The sequence below is a fragment of the Populus alba genome, chromosome 1, assembly GCF_005239225.2.
Source record: "Populus alba chromosome 1, ASM523922v2, whole genome shotgun sequence".
NCBI classification, from domain to species: Eukaryota; Viridiplantae; Streptophyta; class Magnoliopsida; order Malpighiales; family Salicaceae; genus Populus; species Populus alba.
Window position 1 is genome coordinate 5,929,131 of NC_133284.1, and position 21,197 is coordinate 5,950,327.

The 21,197-nt window shown below is 33.8% G+C and overlaps 3 protein-coding genes across 4 annotated transcripts; 2 read left to right on the forward strand and 1 right to left on the reverse strand.

Moving 5' to 3' along the window:
- Nucleotides 1–690: 690 nt before the first annotated feature.
- Nucleotides 691–3,018, reverse strand: LOC118043085 (bidirectional sugar transporter SWEET15). The gene is made up of 6 exons (XM_035050916.2): nucleotides 2,768–3,018; nucleotides 1,923–1,959; nucleotides 1,613–1,823; nucleotides 1,344–1,505; nucleotides 1,135–1,254; nucleotides 691–1,025 (listed from the first exon to the last, which is right to left on the reverse strand). Exons 1-6 carry the CDS (start codon nucleotides 2,817–2,819, stop codon nucleotides 759–761), a joined length of 849 nt encoding a protein of 282 aa, XP_034906807.1. The 5' UTR covers nucleotides 2,820–3,018; the 3' UTR covers nucleotides 691–758.
- Nucleotides 3,019–7,706: 4,688 nt separating this feature from the next.
- On the forward strand, nucleotides 7,707–9,577 carry LOC118043092 (delta(3,5)-Delta(2,4)-dienoyl-CoA isomerase, peroxisomal). The gene is made up of 2 exons (XM_035050928.2): nucleotides 7,707–8,418; nucleotides 9,205–9,577. The coding sequence occupies exons 1-2, from the start codon at nucleotides 7,788–7,790 to the stop codon at nucleotides 9,393–9,395; spliced, it is 822 nt and encodes a 273-aa protein (XP_034906819.1). The 5' UTR covers nucleotides 7,707–7,787; the 3' UTR covers nucleotides 9,396–9,577.
- A 7,684-nt stretch (nucleotides 9,578–17,261) lies between these two features.
- Nucleotides 17,262–20,326, forward strand: LOC118043102 (glycerophosphodiester phosphodiesterase GDPD1, chloroplastic). 2 transcript variants are annotated; one of them, XM_035050941.2, is made up of 8 exons: nucleotides 17,262–17,608; nucleotides 17,713–17,909; nucleotides 18,576–18,635; nucleotides 18,736–18,816; nucleotides 18,897–19,097; nucleotides 19,193–19,288; nucleotides 19,434–19,630; nucleotides 19,743–20,326. In XM_035050941.2, exons 1-8 carry the CDS (start codon nucleotides 17,509–17,511, stop codon nucleotides 19,975–19,977), a joined length of 1,167 nt encoding a protein of 388 aa, XP_034906832.1. In that variant the 5' UTR covers nucleotides 17,262–17,508; the 3' UTR covers nucleotides 19,978–20,326. The 2 variants fall into 2 exon arrangements, with proteins under 2 accessions (XP_034906832.1, XP_034906840.1); XM_035050949.2 differs by having other exon boundaries at nucleotides 19,208–19,288.
- Nucleotides 20,327–21,197: the final 871 nt, after the last annotated feature.

Here is a 21,197-nt window from a genome sequence, read left to right on the forward strand (position 1 = left end):
TTGGTTCATAAAAGAGAGATCAAAAGGAGGAAGCCATGCCAATAACGAAACGGAACTCACGAACCTTCAACATGTGACCTTCTGGTCTGGTGGAAGTGTTTTATATGGCAACCAGAATTTCACTTTGGCCTGTCCAAAATCAAGGGTCAATCAGAAAAGACCGCGTGAAATGGGGCTCACAAGATGCTGCAAGCTAGCTAGGCCACGCATCTATTTTAATAGAGAGAAGCCTAATTTAAGCTGTATGGTCTGTCTTACCCAGTGTTCCCAAGTAAGCTCACTAACATGTAAGAAAGAAAGAAAAAAAACACAAACAAAATTAACATTTTGTACTGCTTTTGATTCGTTCATGTCTTGTATCAAGAGGGAAGCAGACACATCTCACTCATACAGAGTGTACAACATGAAATTAATGCAACTGGTAGGGGATCAAAGGCATGGCATGATCATCAGTGAGGAAGATTGTAACTGTTAAATAATATCTATATTAAATAAATAAAACTATATAATAATTTAATATTATTTTTTTTTTTCTAGTTGGCAAACTCTTAATACTTATGGCTGCTGCATCGTAAATTTAAGGAGAGATATTAAATAATATTCATATAGTTTTATTTATCAAGGATAGGATAATATTTTTAATTTAAACTATATTTTTTTTATATTTAAATTAATATTAAAAACACATAATAAACAGATCAATGAAAATTCTAGCGTTTTTTTAATATTTGATCTTAATTATTTTTAATACAGGTAGCTCAAACTGCACATTCATTTGATTGGAGGTCATCGTGGGAAGCATCCGTGCTTTTCTCATTCTCCTTGGACTCCTCTGTCTGGTCATGCTCCGCTGCACTCACATCAGGTTGAGCATCGACTGGATAAACTTCAGAAGCCCCTAATGTGCTTAGGATGACAATGCTCTTCAAGTTTTCAGCTGGCATCTTCTTTTTCTCTGCGTTTCTGTAGATTCCATACAGCAGCATCTGAAGTAACCCCAAGACGAAACCCAAGATGTTCGGAAGCTGCGAATTCACATGGAAACAAAGAGATTAATCTAACGGCTGAGCTTAAATGAAATAGGTGGATTTCTTTTTAATTATTTTTCGGAAGTAATGCATGGAAATCACTTACGGCAACACACATGTCCTTGATGAAAAGGCCATAAGCAAACCATACGACAGCGCTCAAAGTAAGGAAAAATGACAAGGTGAACGGCATGAACTCAACGCTCTTTGTTCGAATGATTTGTTTCTACAAAAAAACGAGTGAATTATAGGTGAAAAACATGAAGCTAGCTAAAATTATGAAGTTGTAGTTCAGTACTCTGAAGTCAAACTCACCACAATGTTTAAGGGTGCTGCAAAAACGCATACAGAGAAGGCAACACAAAGCCAACCGAGAGCCTTGACACGAGTTGAACCACTTGCAAGAAAATGTGTAAGGAGAATGATCAACGAGAATAACCCCATGTTCATAGAAACAAGCAATTTGATTGTTGAGACCTGCACCCCAAAACTCAATTCATATCATTATAAATATGGATTAATGATATTCCAAGTTAAATCTTGAATAAAGCAGTGGTAGCAATTGATAAATCATGCATATATACCCTGCTCTCTCTTGTTGCATAAGCGATATAAATGGCGATGTAAATAGTCTCTATGACACATCCAAATGAGTTGATGGTGACAAGAAGAATTTCATCATTTTTGAGCATTGCATAGTAGAGCCAAAGCATAGAACTAAACAATGCCACGATATAAGGCAACGATTGGAAATCTTCTGTTGATTTTTTCCTTAAAATCCTGATAAATGTTGGCCTGTAAGAAAAAATAGCTATTTAATGTTTTCTTCATTGGATCTACATAATCAAGAACAACAAGCGAAGAAACACAAACTCATGCACAATATATACTTACACTGGAGCCAGGTACACCATGAATGAGATAATGTTACCTGTCATCATGCACAAGAGAATTTTACCGATTAGTCAGCTAGTCATCCATAAAAATTAACAACAACATGGAGCAACATCTTGATGATCAGAGAAAGAATGGGTGAACATAACTAGGATTGGCAATAAGATTTTTCTTGTTTTCTTTCCCTGTCCTTGTTTTTCTTCTAAATTCTTTATAGGGTGTCAGGAGAAGATCTCTAACATATGATCACTTTCCCCTTAAATTATTTTTAGCAAAGGTTAGTTTCAGGAAAGGAAAGGAGATGAGTACAGGTAGAACAATCTTACTTTTTTTGGTTACAAAACAAATAATATATACTCGAATAACGAGGAAGGTAGATCGTGATTTTATTATCGAGTTCACATGCATTAATTATTAGAAGAATTAAGGATCTATTGGCATTATTACTAGCAAAGCAAATAACTATATATCTGGAAACCAACAACTAACAAGTACATAGAATTAGGACAACTAATTGACATCTTAGCCATATTACTTAATTAGCATTATAATTGCGTGACAAAACGTTGAAGAAGAAGAAGAAGAAGATGTGAGTAGATTGCAAACCTAGAGGTTAGCTAGCTAACTGTTGACAATACCATGAACCTAAAGGAGATCAACTACTGAGAGGATGCTAAAGATAAACGTTTTGCAAGTATCGATCATGTAAAGGGAGGAAGGAAATGGAGGAAGTTGTGCTTCCTACAGCTAGCTTTCTTTCTGTATACTTATATGCATCGATTTTCAGGCTAAACTCTTTCAATTTTTCCTCAGTAATGAAAAGAAAAGGATGGTGCATAACATACCGAGGATGCCGAATGTAAATGCCAAAGGATGCTGCATGTTCATCACTGCCATCTGAACTATTTCCTCCTCAATAAATTAACACCAAACTAGAACCTCTCTATATGTGGAAACTAAGAAACAGAAGAAGCAGAGGGCGCCCTCAAGCAAATTAAGGATCCCTTGCTTTCTGTGTCTAAGAATCACTCGCTACCTAAAGCCCCTCCTTCTCTCAATGATCTCATGCAAACAACTGGAGCTAGAGGATGGCAAGCCAAAGTTTTGAGAACCTATTATATACACAAAAAATTCACACTGTTGATTTACATGTGCGAAACTATACACAGGAGAGTGTGCGTATTGAACTCATTCTTGTTGCATGACAAGTGGAGAATTAGTAGGTGGCGTAGCCCAAATTCATTTTACACAATCACCTTTCCTTTTCCCACGTACCCTCCTCCTCGCGTGCTTACATTTCGGACCCAATTAAAGGGCATGCATACAATAATTTTTTATTCTTAAGAACACAACCGTTTACAGAGAAAAGTTTCACTCCTTTGTTAATTGTTGATTTGGCTCTAATTAATTAATCAACAGTAGAATTTACTTAATCATGAATTCTATGACGTTTAATTAGATGCGCTCGCAGTGGTCTTTGTGGAGGATCATACATTGCACGCACCCTGACAGAGAGTGGATGGATTAGTGAAGAATGTGTCGAGGCTCTTACGTTACTAACATACAGCAAGGCTATCCCCTAATACAAAGCTTAATTAACGTGACTTCTCCATAGCTCTTCTTTTATTTTTAGCCGTTTCGATCTCTCCTCTTACAAATCTTCTTCTCTCCTCTTCTTGAATCCTCTCAAACGAAAACAGAAGGAAAAAGAAAAAAAACCAAACACGCATTAACACGCCAGCTTAAGTTACAGTATTTCTGTTTTTTGTTCGATAGCCAGCAGTGTGGTGTGTGCATGCATATGTATGTTTTATGTTAGCATTTAGGCTTATAATAAATGCCGTGTTATGGAGGGGATCTTGCACTATTCTCCTCCAAGCCATCTGTTTTTGCAGTTATACAAGAAGAAAGCAGATGACAAAATACATGACCTTGCTATTTCATAAAACAACAAATGATTAATTTTCTGTTGTTCTCTCTTTGCTGTTATTCTTTCTAGGGTTAGCATTTATTTCAGGAATATGCTACGTTTATATTAGCTGTACTTCATTTAGCTAATTTATTTATTTGGCAGCTAATTTGCAGTTCTTGTTATTAAGGCTGAATTTACCAACTGCTAACTAACCAAATGGCTTGAATTTCTTCACTTGCCTGTCAGTTTCTTTAAAAGGGTACTGCTGTTAATTAATTATTTCCATAAAAGATCTTGAGGTTAAAAGCTTAGACCAAATCATATATATATATATATAGGGTGCTAGCTTAATTAACTGATCACACCCCACTAAGTACAGATTTTTAACTGTTTAATTATTGCTAGAAATTTAGCTATTCGTGTTCACCAAGTACTGGAAATCTTCTCTTTAATAAAGACAGAGGGAAACATTTAAAATTGAATCAACGGAGCTCGCTTGTTTGACATCATGTTGCGTAATGTTTTTTAAAAGTAATTTTTAAATAAGTTCTTTCAGATAGATTCCGCGGTAAACAAACTTTAAAAAAGTGCAGGTGAAAACGCAATCATATCTTATCCTTCGTTTGCTCTTGATTTGAATGAAAAGGTATATTAACAGTAATCAACAACTCGTGTGGAAATTCTGTAACTTTTTTTACATATTTTTATTTATTTATTTATTTTTGTTTTTTTCCATTCCCCACATGCTTTTTCTTTTTCTTTTTTCATTTTTTCCCCCAAAATTATCTTCTTCTTCTTCTTTTTTTTTTAAATTATCTTTGTCAATTTTATTTCTTTACTATTAAATTGGTTGAGAATTTAGCTTTATAGTTTTTTTCTTTGAAACATTGTCGATTGCTACGATGTTTATCCACATAGTTTTTGTTTTGCTATAGTGTTTTTTAATGTGTTTTTTTTTCTAAAATTATTTTTGTTGATTTTTTTTTTTAATATTGTGATAGTTAAGAATTTAACTTTGTAGTTTTTTTATTTAAAATATTTTGAATTACTACAGTGTTTACCCACATTGTTTTTTATGTTTTTTCTATAATTATTTTCAAAATTATCTTCGTCGCTTTTATTTTTCAAATATTGAGTTGGTTGAGAATTATAATTGTGATTTTCCTCACAAAATATTGTGAATTGCTATAGTTTTTCTTTACATAGTTTTTTTTTTATGCTTTTTGTTTTTTTATATGATTTTTTTTTTCAAAATTATCTTTGTTGCTTCTATTTTTTTAATATTAAACTGGTTGAGAATTTTGTTTTGTACTTTTTTCTTTAAAACACCGTAGATTGTTACAGTTATTCCTCATATTTTTTTTGTTATGAATTTGTTCAAAATTATCGTTGTCAATTTTATTTTTTTAATATTGAACTGGTTGAATAATTACAACTGTATATTTTCTCATAAAACACTATAGATTGCTATGGTGTTTCCTTACATGGTTTGGAAAGTTTGGTAGTGCTAACAAAGAAAAAAAAGACCGTCAAATAAAAGCAAAACGACTCATGAATGGTAAAATAATTATTTTCCATTAAAAAATAAAAGAAATCAATTTTTCCTTCCTTTTATATGTTGCTGACCGGGCAAAAGCAGAATAGAAAAAGAAAGAAAAGAAAAGGCAAGAGAGAAAGAGAGAAAAGTAAGGGAAAACATTAAAAAAAAAAATTCCAAGGAAAAAAATAAATAAGAAAAGTGAGAGAATAACCTTGTAAAATTACAAAGTCTAACTTATAAAACACTAATTTAAAGAAGAATCAAGTGAATGAATGAGGAATTGAGAGAGAGAAAAAATTTAATTATTTTGTTTTCTAATTGATATGAGATTGTTATTTTATCCTTTCAAGGGTTGTTATAATATCGATTTAGATTTGATTATAAATGAATTATACTTCACAAAACATCAAAGTATATAATTTTAATAGTGAGTTTATTTTTATTTTCATTTTAATTTTATATAATTTTAAATTTAGTTTTTAATATTTTGAATAGTATATTTAAATAAATTAAAACTTTATTGTTAATTTTAAAAATTTATATACATGAATTAATAATCAATCTTAAAAAAAATGATATATTTATTTAATAGTGACAGAAAAAATTCTTGGCTCCGTCATTATATATATATTGTCATGTTGTCTTTCGTGGCAAACAATTATTGTTATTCCGATTTCAATGATTAAAGGGGCATGGTTGAATAAGAGAATTAATAATAAACGTTAGGATTCAAATCAATGCTATACAGCAGACAGCAGAGGAATAAAAAATCAAGGGAAGCAACGAAACTAAATCTGGGGCTGACATTTGTTACATGAAATATCAAATACTGTCAGCTAAGCATGTATATGATCATACGCGTGGCATAATTGATTGCTATATGTTGATGATTTGAAGACATCTATCAATCTCGTATAATAATTGAATGTGAACAGCTGGTAAAGGCAGAGTTGCTAGAGAATGTCATCTCGGTAACGACCTTCAAGTTTCAGTCAAAGACAACCTGAGACACTTCCGATGTCTTTTGAGTGTTCACATTTTCTTTATCTTCATCCATTGATTTCAGACAGAACACAGCGGAATTATTGGATTTTGGAATGGTGATAAGGTGGTGGTGGGGTGAGTTAAAATGTACGATTTGGGACAACGGAAGCTCACGATCCATTTGTTTCGTGGTTATAAAATGTTCTTGTAAAAAATATTATTTAGATATATTTCTTTTATAAAAAAACCTGTTAATATAATAAAAATCAGGCTCGTAATCAAATTAAAGCTCAACATGAAGATATGCACCAAAACTTTTTGTTTCTGGAGATAAAAAGCTGAATTCCCGAACTTTAAAACTCTTATCTACGCGTTATCAGCTTATAAAAATTATGGTGACGTGGGGATCACTTGATTACGTGCAATCTCAAGATAAATCTTGAATATATACATGTCTCCTTAATCTGCACAACAACACTTCAAACTCATTTCATAATTGGCACATCCTTCTTTCTTTACTTTTAATCTTGAATTAATGCCCCTCTTGAGGTCATCGACTGCGTCAATCATGGCCGAATTAAGGAATTTTATTTTTTTGCTTAACAGAAACCATTGATTAATCTCAATCTCGGCTTTTATATAAGAAATTAAATGTCGTACACAACTCTTCTAATGAAACATCAACGCCTTATCTCTCAAGAACTTAATCAGGCATGAGCGAATTAAGGAAAAGTTAATTTGTTTATACCGAAACCACTAATTAATTTCAATTTCATCTATATAAAATATAATTGTGCGCAACTCTTTTAATCAATTACCATCACATTTCAAAAACAATTTTTTAAAAAATATTTTATCACCTCTTGAATTGATTCAAATCTAAAGATAAGTTTTTCATGGTTATTAACACTGCTTTAATTATGAGACTTGAAAGTATTATAAATTGATCTAACACCAAATTAAAATATTAAATATGATGTATCAGCTCCTTTAATTTTGATAATTTTTTTTATTTGATTTTTTTTCTTTTATATTTACCTTTTTGTTTTTGTAATTTTTCTTTTTTCCTTCCCTATATTTTATTTTTAGCTACCTTCTATTTAGCCATTTTAATATATCAGCTTCTTCAAAAAATCACCAACCGCATTAACTCTCAAATTCTCAATTATTGATCAACAAAATTATTGGTTAAATATATAATAAATTTAGAGATCCTGGTCAAAGATATTTCTAGATGTAGTGGTTTGCACTGTGGAAGGTGAATGTAGTATCTAGTTACCGGGGTTCGAATTCTTTTCTCTACTTCTTTTCTTTTTAACATGAACATTAGAAACGTCGTCGTTTAGCTTAGGCCTTCTTTCTTTCTCTTCTAAATGTTTTCTATCATTTTCTTGAAATCACTTTCTCACAACCCAAACAAAAGCCAGAAATGGAGCACTACAAAACTCTCCTTGTCTTCCAAAAATCCCCAAACTCAGGTGTTTTCCAAATAAATCTCAACCGTCCATCTCAGCGAAACGCCTTATCGCGTGATTTCTTCACTGAATTCCCGATTGCTCTCCAATCCCTCGACCAAAACCCTAACGTGTCCGTCATCGTCCTCTCCGGAACCGGCGACCATTTCTGCTCCGGTATCGACATAAAAACCCTAAAATCCATCACCAACGATTCCGGCGATCGCGGACGATCCGGAGAGAGGCTCCGGCGAGACATTAAGTCCCTGCAGGACGCGATCACGGCGATCGAGCGGTGCAGGAAGCCTGTGATCGCTGCGATAAAAGGAGCGTGTATCGGTGGCGGCATCGATATTGTGACAGCTTGTGACATTCGGTATTGTAGTGAAGATGCTTTTTTTTCGGTGAAGGAAGTTGATTTGGGGTTAACGGCTGATTTAGGGACGTTACAGAGGTTGCCGGGGATTGTTGGATTTGGTAATGCAATGGAATTGGCTTTGACTGGTCGGAGGTTCTCGGGTCAGGAAGCCAAGGAGTTTGGTTTGGTTTCTCAGGTTTTTGGGTCTAAAGAGGAATTGGATGAGGGTGTGAAAATCATCGCCGAGGGTAAGTTGGTCTTATCTTTTGTTGGTTCTAGCTCTTTACCGTTATTTGTAGGTCTAAAATTTAGACAATTGTGTGGATTAGGGCATATGTTTCATGCTTGCATATGGTGGGATAGTTTGAACAATTTTCTAGGGGAAGTCTAGATAGAATGCGTATGTTTTGAGCATAGGTGCAATCCTGATTATCATCAGGACAATTAGTTTTGAATTAAATTGCAAATCCAATAGCCATGATGGCTATTGCATTGGAGCAAAACCCTATATCTTCATTATCAAATTAAATGAAATTTTTGACAATGAGTTGATCTATGATGAATGATGATGTTATATATGCATTGCAGTTATCAAGTGAGCATGTATATGAAACAATGTGTTTCTCTGTATGAGGTGGTTGGGCTATGTGAAAGCCGTAGCTCAGTTTGTATGAGACTTAAGAGTACTAGAAATTTTGATGTTTTGGGTATGTGTATGTTTGCATTAGGATGTTGGCTAATGCAGGTTTTGTTTAAGTAGGATTTTTGTTTGGTGCTGATATGATGTTTACCAATTTCTCTCTCTTGCATTAGCAAGCATAACTACACTCTGCATTTTGGTAACTAGTGATGGTTTTTTAGTAAGTTGAGGCGTTGTGGGGAAATGTGGTCGCCTCATAAATTATTGATTTTGGCTGGCTGTAGTAGTTATTGTTATTGTTAGCATACTACATGGCAACTGCGTCAGCAAACTTCACTTTCAATAGAACCATACACTTCCTGAAGATGATGTGTTGTGAGGGTGATTTTAACAGGGATTGCTGCAAAGTCGCCTCTTGCTGTCACTGGGACAAAAGCCGTTCTATTAAGAAGTCGCGAATCCAGTTTGGAACAGGGATTGGATTATGTAGCCACTTGGAACTCTTCAATGCTTCTGTCTGATGATCTCATGGAGGCAGTCTCCGCACATTTACAGAAAAGAAAACCCGCCTTCTCGAAGCTTTGATCTTGTCTTCATGGATTGGGCTACGTACTACATTTTTCAATGATGATATCTAATAAAATAACTTGATGTATTATCCATCAACGCCACATGATGCATCATTTGTTGACCTTGTAACAAGATATATACGTTGTTTCTCAACAGTTATTAATGCAAATGGAAGTCCAATGGACTCTTCTTAATAAGGCTCGCATTTGGAACTGTCAAAAATCCAAATATCAGTTGAACGAGAACGGGAAGTGTCGATAAAGAAATAGAAAAAATGGAACTCTAATTCTAGTGTTGGCTGCAAAAAATGAAAGAAAATCATAAGTCAATGGATGGCTAGTCTTGGCTCTCTAAACTTTGGATCGTTGTTGCATGACTGCAGCATAGGGAATTAAGGACCATGTGACCTCATTTAGTTGCTAACAGATGAAATCTTAGCCGGGTTTAATTACTCCACTGTAGGAGTTTTTATGGAGGCTGGGTGTCCAACTCTCGTAGTTTGTGCAGTTCTGCTCTGTTCTCTTTGAAATAACTCGACTGTTTTCCAGGGGTAGCACGCAGCAAACTCTATCCCAAGTCACTCCTCTCGGGTTTGAACTACAGAAATCTTTGTAGGAATCCCATGTCTTATCAGCTAGAGCATCCCCTTCCTCCTATTTGGTTTTAGCATATTCCTTCCTCTGTGAAAGCACTGTGATTTTATCTCGAATGTCGAATGTTTGAATTTTAAGTTGGAGCTCAAAGCTGTGAAACATGATCAGGCTTAATTTGAGCATTCGAAGGTTTAATTGGTTTGATTTCCTTACATTTCTATTCATTAACCGTTAAGTATTCTAGTCAAAAGTTTGATCTGATTTGCTTTCTTCAGAAAACAATTTCGTTGCTTTTGAGAAATCCCTATCCTTAATCTGACCAGTTTGGTTTGATTTACCTCCAAACTGAAGCAAAATTTGAGCGTGTATGAACTTCTTTTCGTCAGGAAGTTTTCATTTCATGAAAAGGCCAGAGGCCTAGATTGCTAGACCTAAAGCCCAACCACAGCTTGATAGACATTGATGTCATGACCAATGACTTGTTGCTGTTATTGTTTATCAGAAGAAGCAACATGTTATTGGTTGGCGGTTACCCATTCTTCGTGAAAAAGACAATTAGACCGAGCAGATTTGAGATTGAGAGTGAGTCTAGGAATATAATAAGTATCGGGAAGAGAAGTGTTTAATATTGAAATTGTTCCAATATGTGTTACAGTCATGAGAGAACCATTGGTAGTTTGCATTGATGGAGTATAACTATCATGACGTTTGGTAGGAAAAAGAGTGGAACCAGGTGTTATGTGACGGCAACAGGCAGAGTCAAAAAACCAAGATGAATTATCTTGTGTGACCGATAGAGAGGGTGGATTACCAAAATAAACAGGGACTTGTTTGAGAATTTGTTCTATCTTAGAAGCAGAGAATTTTTCAATGGGAGCAGTGGATGACGAACCTTTAGTTGTAGTGGCAGTGACTCTAGAAGAAGTACCGTGTGATGTGTATTGTTGGGAATATCTGTTGGGATTTTGAAAACAATCACGTTGAAGATGACCGGGAGCTTCCTTGAGACAAAATTGACAAACTCGAATCGGGCATTCCAAGAGAATGTGTCCTGGTTTCTTACAGTAATTGCAAATTTTCTTGGAAGATCCATATGATTGATGTTTGTTATTGGATGGAGATCCTTTGACAGTGGTAAAGGCAACATTTATTGGAGTTGGTTTGGGAGGGGCAAGATGAGTTTCTTCTGAGAGAAGTTCAGTAATAGCTTGATCCAGAGTAGGTAAGGGACTGCGATGAAGAAGAGACGTATGAACATGCTCAAAATCATTAGTGAGGGACATGAGAAAAAGAACCAAGTGTTAACGATCTCGACAGTCTTAAAAATCTTCAGCACTAGTGACATCTATAAATTCTGGTTTGCGGAAGCGAGTTCATCCCAAACATAGTGCATTTCAGACAGGCCTTTTTAATTCTGGACATGAGAAAATTGTATTGAATGTTGTATTTTGTTAATTTACAAGAGAGTGCACTGTATTTATAGCCTAGACAGATAGGGGGGGGGGTTGAGTTTTCTTCTCTAACCACTGTGGGATATATTATGTACATTAATACCACCCCTCAAAAATTCAATAGTCTCACAAGTAATATTGTATTGCATAAAGTGATAATCAATCTTAATATATTTTGTATGTTCATGAAATACATCATTATGAGCAATTTAGATAGCAATTTGATTACCATATCTTAAAGTAACCCACAAAGCCAAAAAAGTTCCTAAGTTGTTTCAACAAGTGCACGATACTCAGTTTCTATGCTGGATCGAGCAACAACTGTTTGCTTTTTGTTATGTCCAAAAAATAAAAGGATCACCAAGAAAAAGACAATAGCAAGTGGTGAATCTATAATCAATAAAATCACATGTCCAATCACCATCTCAAGTGACGAGCGAGCATTGAAATGGAGACCATGAATCAGTGTCCTTTTAATGTACCTGAGATAATGCAGAGCACAACTGCATAATGGGGTGTACTATGAGCACAGAGAAATTGACTACGTATTTGGTGTTTCCTTTATTTTTCCCACTCAAATGTTTGATGCTTGCCTACTGTGCGGGAATATATCCAGGTAAATGCAACTTGCTTGTTGTCCACCGTGGAAAAAACTCAATTCCATGAGCTCAGCGAAGAATTCGATTCCAGCCATGATGAATCATGCATAAAAGACTTCTTACATACATGACTGAGAAAGCTGGTGCTTTTCCACTTCCATCGAGAATATTTTAAGGTGATTTCTCGAACTCCCCCAGATGTCTTTGGATCCGTCAGAGCGTAGTTTGGACAAATGTTAGCCATAAATCTTCCTGAGCAATATAAATCTTCGGGGAAAAAGCAAGGCGGGAGACAATTAATGGCATCTTGTTATCTGTATTTACATATCTATCTCACATTAAACAGTGGCAGAGCCAAGATTTTTTAAATGAGGGGACAAATTACAAACAAATATTATATATTATATATTATATATACATGTGTTATATATAGAAATTAATTTGAAATATATATATATATATATGCTAAAGTTAAGTGAAATTAATTTAAAAATATTTTTAAACTGAAAAAACTTATATTATAATTATTATTTTCAAGATTTTATATTTTAAAACTGTTTCATAATGATTTTATTTTTAATCTCATTAAAATATCTTTCTCAATATATACAACAAATTTTTATTTATCTATTTCTAAATTTTTCAAGGATTAGAAGAGTTCTTGACAACAATTCTATGCTGACATATGGTACATAACATTTAAAATCATAGCTTAAAAGATTGTTTAAAAATTAATGTTGTTCTTCCTGACTTGTTGTGTTGTACAAGTAGATTAAACATAAAAATTAAATATTTTTTTTAATTTATTTATTATGTCCTTAATTTTTTTAGTTGTCCTGTACTTTATTTTTTATTATTAGTAAATTCATTATCATCATTTTTCATATAAAATTCATAACAAAATACTTATCAATTCATCAAAACTCATTTTAATTTATACCTATTAGCATATAATATTACCCATACACATATTAATTCAACAAACTCATAAATTATTATAAACCCTAATATTTTTAATAACTAATTATAAAGAAATAAAACTAAAATTATATAATGAAAGAAATAGAAAAGTAACATAACTTTATATTAGTTTTGATCAACTCCTTTTTATTATATTATGTTTGATTTAGCTGTTAAATCTTTATAATTTATTTAATTTGAATATTAATTTATATACAATTAATTTATATGAATCACTTAAAAATGTAATACAACTTTATATCATGGAATACTTAAAGTGAGAACATAAGTGGCAATGGATGTTAATTGGGAGGGGGAGGGAGCAATTGCCCCCTCTTGCTTCATTGTGGCTCTGCCACCAACGTTAAACACTTAATCAATTCAGAAATTTAGTCATGAAAATGACAGTTGAACTGAAATTTCTAATTCCCTTTGACTCCCAGTTGTTTTTAGTGTTCGAACAGAACCAAGAATAAATATAATAGGCAGATGTAAATCTCATTAATCCCAGCAATGAGAAGGAATCCAAACAAGGGCAATCATAAATAAGAAACACAACATCTTTAGTATTTTCGGTTTTAGCTGACTGAGCATAATTTATCAAAATCACAACTACACTAAAAAAAAAACCAGGTGGAGGTGGGTTGAGGGATGCTCAGTTTCTTCTCTGGGAAGCTAGCAAATGCGACGTGCTTGGTGTCCACCATACAAAAAAACTCAACTCCACGAAAAGTCTCATCAAAATCAATTCCACCGCTACGGAGCATGCGTGAACATTTTATATGCACGTGACGAAAAACCCTAGTGCTTTTCCACTCATATGCCATGTTTATTGAGATTGATTGGCTTTTACTTCAATGAATTTGAATTGTTTATTAAAACGACATCTGTTTTGTTTTTTCCATTAAAATGAAGTGAAGTGACACATTGCTAATGGCTTGCAGCTATGCAAAACGATGTGCACGCATCCAACACCATGGTAGACTTCAAGCTTTACTTTAGCTCAAAGCCGTCCATTGTGGAGGGTGAAATCACGCTTTCTTTGACATTTTCTGCAAAATTTATTCATTAAAGCAAATTCCCTGAATTATGAACTACAAAGGGTAAATTTATATTATGCTTCAAAACCTATCTCCAAGAACAGTTCATTGAGGTAAGAAAGCACCCAAATACGGTAATAACAAGCTTTTAACCTCAGTTCCTCCTCCCTTTTCTTTTCTATTGGAAGACATGATCTTACAATGCCCAAAATCTAAAAAATAATAAATAAAAATTCACAGCTAGTTTGCTATTTGGGCATGTGGAATTTTCAGCCCAACACATACCTCGGTCTGTCCCAGCGTGCCTTTCTATGCTTTTTTTTTTCCATGAGCCACGCACACAGTTTTCTAGACGCACAAACGACTCTTCATATTATGTAGAACAAGTATTATTTTTAAGGGGATTCAATACTAAATAAAGATACCTCGGTCTGTCCCAGCGTGCCTTTCTAATTGTATAATACAAACACAATATCAATCATCTAAATATAATTTTAATATTCCTAAATAGTCAAGATTCAATACTAAATAAAACTTAGACTTAAAGTAATTAAACACAAAATAAAATATCAAAATATTAAAAAAAAAAAAAAGATTTTAATACAAAATAAGCACAAATCGAACATCATTGTCATACTTTTTCTATTCTTAATGACCTTTAATAATCACTACTTTTCTATCATTTTTGTTTGTTTATTTCATTGAAATAAATTCTCATATATAGGCAATTCATGATAAGAAACTGAAAGCGGATAATACTGCTGACGATGATACCAAAATGGCTCAAATGGTTTGCTCCCTTGAAAACTGTGTGCAGTGCATGGTCTGCGGAAGTTAAAGGTTTGATTTAGGATCCAGAAAAGATGTGATTTTGGTTCTCAGGCTCTTCTTGATGCTAGAGGACGCAAAAGAATTCTGATGTAGTGGCTAGGCAACCTCTGTTAGGTGTTGCTTTCAGAGGATATATATATATATATATATATATATATATACTTTTAACGTATGAAGAGCTTAATCCTTCTACCACTAGTTAAATGTGTTAAATTACTCATGAATTCGGAGGCTGAAACTGCACTTTAAATTTCAATTGCAAATGGAAATGTCATATTTCCAAATTCAAATCATTGGACGGTATGAGGGCTGATCTGCAGTTTTACTGTCTGAAGTGTTGGAGTTGCATTTCTTGTGCTGTGAAAATTCTGCTAGCAAGTGCCATTCGTCAAGAACATAACAAAATTTCTCCGCTAATAATATATCTTTCTCCATTATAAGATTTCAAGATTGTATTAGGAAGCTTCACTTAGACATTGAAAATCAGGTGCGACAACATACATTCACATTTTAATTATAAAAAGTCAGCCATGTTATTCCAGGGTATAAAAGTTATTCATGTCATTCTATCTATTTATGTCGACATCCTAGATCATAAACGTAAGCAATGACGTTTTAATTCTAGACCATAGACTTTTTCTCTTCATGTATTTATTTTCACACACACTACACTTGTCTTGCATTTATCAATTTAAACATCAAAGGATTTCTTGTTTCAAATAAAAACTTGTTTTTTCAAGTAAATATCTAATATCTGATCAGTCAAATTTATTAAAAATTAGTCAAGTCAATCCATTAATCTAGTCAAGATGCAATTATGAAAAGTTTATGTTCTATCTAATTTTTTTTTTTTAACGATTTCATTATGATTATACAACTAATTATTTTTTTTCACAAAATAATATCAACAGTTCATTCGAGAAGAAAAAACAACATCAACCATAACTTGTTGAACACAATTTAGCCCCAGAAACACCTCATTGTCTATTTGGACACTCCAAATCTCGATTGGAAACAGAAATTAACAAATCGATTGAATGACACATCGATTGAATGATGCACGACGTGGTTGGATGGTCACCTAATTATAAGAAAATAAAGAAAGAAAGAAAGAGATATTGAAATCCAAAAAAAAAAGAGAGAGGAACCTATTACCAAATGATCGAGGGGGCACATGGGAAGAAAAGAATAAAGAACTGTACTTGACGATAGATGGAAAATCTATAGCATCCTATTCTCTGTATGCATTTTGATTCACCAAGTATACATACACTTTTGTAATTGTTCGTGCATGACTATGAATCCAACCACACAAAAACTTTTACCTTTTGGTACAAAGGGGAAAACAAAGTGAAAATTAGATGAGCAACTCCTGGGGTAGGGATGCTAGTTTTTGTTCTAAAACTTCTAATTCGAGCTTTATTTAATAATTAGAATAAATAATCACGGGTCCAATAAATTTTCAGCTTTCAATCGGTAAAAATGATCTGAGCCCATTCTTTAAATCTCATTATGTATTTTAATAAATAGTCAAATAAATATCATATAGTACTGCTATAATGTATCTGGAAACAAGATCTCAAATCACTTTAAATATTACTTGAAAGTAAAATGGTTAATATAATCAAAACTTAAAAAAAAAAAAAAAAGAGTTTGATTTTATTAGAAACTTTTGATTACACGTATTGTTAAAGATGCATATGTATAATGTTTGTTTTTGTATTTGAATTTGTTTTAAAAATATATTTTATTTAAAAGTATATCGAATTAATATTTTTTATAGTATGAAATTAATATTTTTCATAGTATCTTTTTATGATTTTAATGTATATTTAAAAAACATTATGCACCAAAAAAACTCGAGAATCATTTGTTTCGATAAAGGGAAAAAACAAAGTTTGAATAAAATGAAGGAAAAAGATTTACGTAGCTTATTGAAAAATTTTTAATAAAGTAAATTAAAGATTAACCGAGTTGGGTGGAGGTTACTGAAGATTCTTGCATTTGATCTCTCTACAACAATCTAGAAGATGAAGGCAGGCAGGGCATTTCTAGTGTTTAGCTATTTCTACTTTCTCGTGTGAATAGAAAACGATGTCGTGATAGGCATGTGAAGGACCTCCTTGCCTGCCTGCCTGGATCTAGTTATTCTCAAAATGGAAGAATTCAAGCCACGGATAAACGTAAACTCATAATTAGCTGCATCAAGAACACTGCAAAGGGCAACCAAATATAGAAGTTTTATCTGAAACAGGAAGACTAAACTGGAGGAATGGATATGGGCAAAAATAAGAGCCTAATAAATGAGGTGTTCATGACGAACATCTGTGCCTCAAGTTGAATTAGGACAACGCAGACAATGAGATAGATGAAAAAAGCACCGCAGTTTCCTAAGGAAGGACCAAAATTAACCTTCTCTATATGGAATATTCTATCCAATCTCTGGAGCCTTCCCTTGGAGCATTAAGAACATGCCTTTCCTTTAATAAACCAAAATAAATAAATAAATAAATAGATTTCTCTCTTCTTTTGCATGTGTAGCCCTTTAAATACCACCTCCATATCTCGCGCACATACATACCTCAAGCACCCCTGTGTGTTAGAAACAAACCTCACAATCCCTTTTGCGTCCGCTCTCACACTCTTGAAGAGGAATGGCTCTAAGAGCTGCTCATGTCTCCGATGTTCCAAAACTTGATCAAGTCCAAGAAAATGCAGCATTGGCCCTCTGCTCTTCCCGATTGATCACTCAATGTAAGTAACTCTTGATCAATCACCACCTTTGCATTCTTGATCTATATTCTTTTCTTTCTTAAGAAAAAGCATGAGTTTCTTTTCCTTGTTTACTTGATGATCAGGTGTGAATATTGAGGGAAGTGATGACACCAAGCGAGGATTTAAATTCGGGAAATTTGTGGTGATGGGACATAGAGGGAGTGGAATGAACATGTTACAATCTTGTGATCGGAGAATGAAATCCGTCAAAGAGAATTCAATTCTCTCCTTCATTTCTGCTACCAAGTTACCTCTGGATTTCATTGAATTCGACGTTCAGGTAAAAGATTAATCAATATTTTTCATCTCCTTCTCGTAATAACCAACTTTGTTGGTATATCATTGTTATCACATGCATGAATATCTGGGAGGGACAACCAACAAAATAAGAAAAAGTTGTCCGGTTTCTTCTGTCTCCATTCACCTCAAAACTGACACAGCTTTTCATCAACTTGTTTTCTTGTTGCCACGTCTGTGGTCGGGTTTGCTGGCCTGGTTCGTTGGATTTTGTCTCCTTTCTTGTCCGTTTTAGTACGCTGTCTGTCTAAAATTACACGTCGTTGGCTGCATTTTGGTGATCTAGAATGCGGCTTCCTCACCTTTGTCCAGGTCCATCTAAAGGATTTATGGCCGAGAATCGTCATGGGCTTTTGTGAATGCTTGCCCATTTTTACTACATTCTCTTTCCAAAAATCCAAGAAATTTTGTCGACACTTGAGATTTTGTCCACACAAGACCTCTATCTCAAAGGCCCAAGACCCTTTTTTTAATGTTGATTTTCTGTTTGTGCTTGACTGTAAAAATTAGAATCTCAATTGAGGGTACTGATTAGTTTCCTTCTGTTGGTTTGTTTTGCCTTCTCTTGATTTTACTATTAGTGAGCGAAGATCCTTTTAAAAGGAACTGTAAACAAAAAAAAAACTATATACCACCATATTTGTTGTAGGTGACCAAAGATGACTGTCCAGTCATTTTCCATGACAACTTCATCCTCACTGAACATAAGGTTAGTCCTTTTTAACCCTAGTTCTCTTCCCATTGTTTTAGTCATTATAACTAAGCTGCTCAAAACTGATTTTTTGTCTGTGTTGGATATTGTTTTTCAGGGAGAACTTATTGAGAAGAGAGTTACTGACCTCACTTTAGATGAATTCCGTTCATATGGACCCCAAGATGAAGTTGGCAGTGTATGAATCAATTCAGGCCTTGAACCTTGCTTTTAAGCATGATGTATATTAACAGGCACTAAATTGTTATAAAATTACAGGAGGGGAAGTCCTTATTTAAGAAAACAAAAGATGGAAGAATCTTTGAATGGAAAGTTGAAGAAGATGCTCCTTTTTGTACACTGCAAGAGGTTTTCCAGAGAGTCGATGATACCATGGGCTTTAATATTGAATTGAAGTTTGATGATAACATAATCTATAAAGAAGAAGAACTAAAACATATTCTTCAAGTAATTTTACAGGTATTTACTCCTGCTTGTCTCAGCTTTTCGTTGTTTAGTAAATTTGATCTTCACAATTAGTAATGGCTAACGTGCACTAAAATTTCATGAGCTAGGTGGTGTTTGAGCATGCCAAGGAGAGACCTGTAATGTTCTCAAGCTTTCAACCTGATGCAGCTCTGTTGATGAGGAAATTGCAGAGTACCTACCCTGTAAGATTGCTTTCTCATTGATGTTCTAACTAAGCTAATTCGATCTAGGACATTTGACATCTGTATATAATTTCTTTCCTTGGGTTCAAAATGAGTCTTGGTTGTTCGAATGATTTTAATGTTCTTTACTAATGTTGTAATCCAGGTATTTTTCCTAACTAACGGAGGTTCAGAAACATACACTGATGTGAGAAGGAATTCCTTGGATGAGGCCATTAAGGTTTGCACAGAAGGTGGCCTCCAAGGAATAGTATCCGAAGTCAAAGCTGTCTTTAGAAATCCAGGAGCAGTAACAAGAATTAAAGAATCTAAGCTTTCCATGATTACCTATGGCCAATTGAAGTAAGAGTTGCCTACTTTACATTCTTTCAAACTTGTAATATATTCCCTAAATTTTGAACCGAAAGATTTTCATCGATTTTAGTTTATCTTAAAAATATTTGCGTATTTGCAGTAATGTGCCGGAGGTGGTGCACATGCAACACTTGATGGGCATTGAAGGAGTGATTGTTGACCTAGTTCACGAGATCACAGAGGCAGTCTCCCATTTTGTAGACGCTGCCAAAGACGGTGAAGGATCGGGCTTGTTTGCGGAGGAAGGGAAGATCCAAGTGAAAACAAAGCCTCGATTTTCAAGTGAAGAGCTCTCATTTCTGATGAAGCTGATATCTGAATTTATCCAGTCTTGAAAAGGGTTACATCTGCCAGTATAGTTTAATTCCCATAGCATCAGACAACTTTGCCCTTCCCTTCCTCGTCCATGTCTTAGCGTGTACATTATTATATCCCTTTCATCTCATGCATCATTTGTAACTTGTAGGAACAAATCAATCACCATCTTTAGCAGCCCTTTCCATGCTAGAAGCTGTTGGTTAGACTATAGTTGTTTGGAAAGCTTTGAAGTTAAACCACTTCAAGCTTTTATGTAAAATTGAAATGCATGTTTCTACCATAGTTATGAAAATCTTCTTGTAATTTGTTGGTAACAGCAGAACTGATCGCATGAACCTTTTAGTTATGAAAATCTTCTTGTAATTTGCTTGGTAACAGTTTAGAAATCCCTTATAATTATTTCTAGGGATTTTTTTCTAAAGATTAGGGTTTAGATCTAGGATTGTTTGGCTTATATTTTTAGCATCCATGAATAAAATTAAATATTTTAGTGTCTCCCATGTTACAAGTTTGCTTTGTCTTTAAGGGTTTTAACAAATAACAAACATCATGAACAAGAGTTTTGATTTGTAATAAATCTCATATTTAACTTATCACAAACCACTTTAGCGAATAATTAAAATAATTAATATAAACCTAAAAGATACGGTAAAAAACATTGCTCCTCTCATAAAAAACATTAGTATTGTCTTAATAATTTTTTTTATATTAAGAAAACTTTAATTCGATCCATAACTCCATAACATAGTGTGAGCATCAATTTAGTAATAACTAATTGTTGAGTTTTAAGGTTGAGGAAGAGTGTTGTATATTATAGGGATAATAAATGAAGATGATAAATACGTACAGGAAATAAGAGAAAAGAAAAGTTTTTTTTGGTATGAGAATGAATTTTTCTTTTGCATGGTGATTTATGGGCATTTATATATGTATAAATCATGTAAAATTACGCTGAGTACGTAGAGGACAAAAAAAAGAAGAAGATTGGGTAGCCTATTTTAAGAGTAATTATGATCTCCTTACGCTGTTGATTGAGAAATTATATAATCAGTTAGTCCAACTTCTAGGCATGAATATGATGCCTGCTTAACACCATCTGACTAGATTAATTATAGTAAGGAGATCATATTAGTATGACCCATACATAAAGTTGGTAGATAAAAACGGACCCAAATAGTTAGATCAAGGTAGGGACTCTCTGAACCAAGCTATCTAAGGTGGTGATGGCATTGGTTCG

Bases quoted from the DNA above. Each gene is read 5' to 3' on its own strand.
- LOC118043085 (XM_035050916.2), bottom strand. From the start codon at position 2,819: ATGGCAGTGATGAACATGCAGCATCCTTTGGCATTTACATTCGGCATC. The intron at 1,506-1,612 runs GTATATATGCAT...TTTGGGGTGCAG, and splicing joins ATGCAACAAGAGAGAGCAGG to GTCTCAACAATCAAATTGCT. The intron at 1,026-1,134 runs GTAAGTGATTTC...GTGAATTCGCAG, and splicing joins TCAAGGACATGTGTGTTGCC to CTTCCGAACATCTTGGGTTT.
- LOC118043102 (XM_035050941.2), top strand. From the start codon at position 17,509: ATGGCTCTAAGAGCTGCTCATGTCTCCGATGTTCCAAAACTTGATCAA. The intron at 18,636-18,735 runs GTTAGTCCTTTT...ATTGTTTTTCAG, and splicing joins TCATCCTCACTGAACATAAG to GGAGAACTTATTGAGAAGAG. The intron at 19,631-19,742 runs GTAAGAGTTGCC...GCGTATTTGCAG, and splicing joins ATTACCTATGGCCAATTGAA to TAATGTGCCGGAGGTGGTGC.
- LOC118043092 (XM_035050928.2), top strand. From the start codon at position 7,788: ATGGAGCACTACAAAACTCTCCTTGTCTTCCAAAAATCCCCAAACTCA. The intron at 8,419-9,204 runs GTAAGTTGGTCT...TGATTTTAACAG, and splicing joins TGTGAAAATCATCGCCGAGG to GGATTGCTGCAAAGTCGCCT.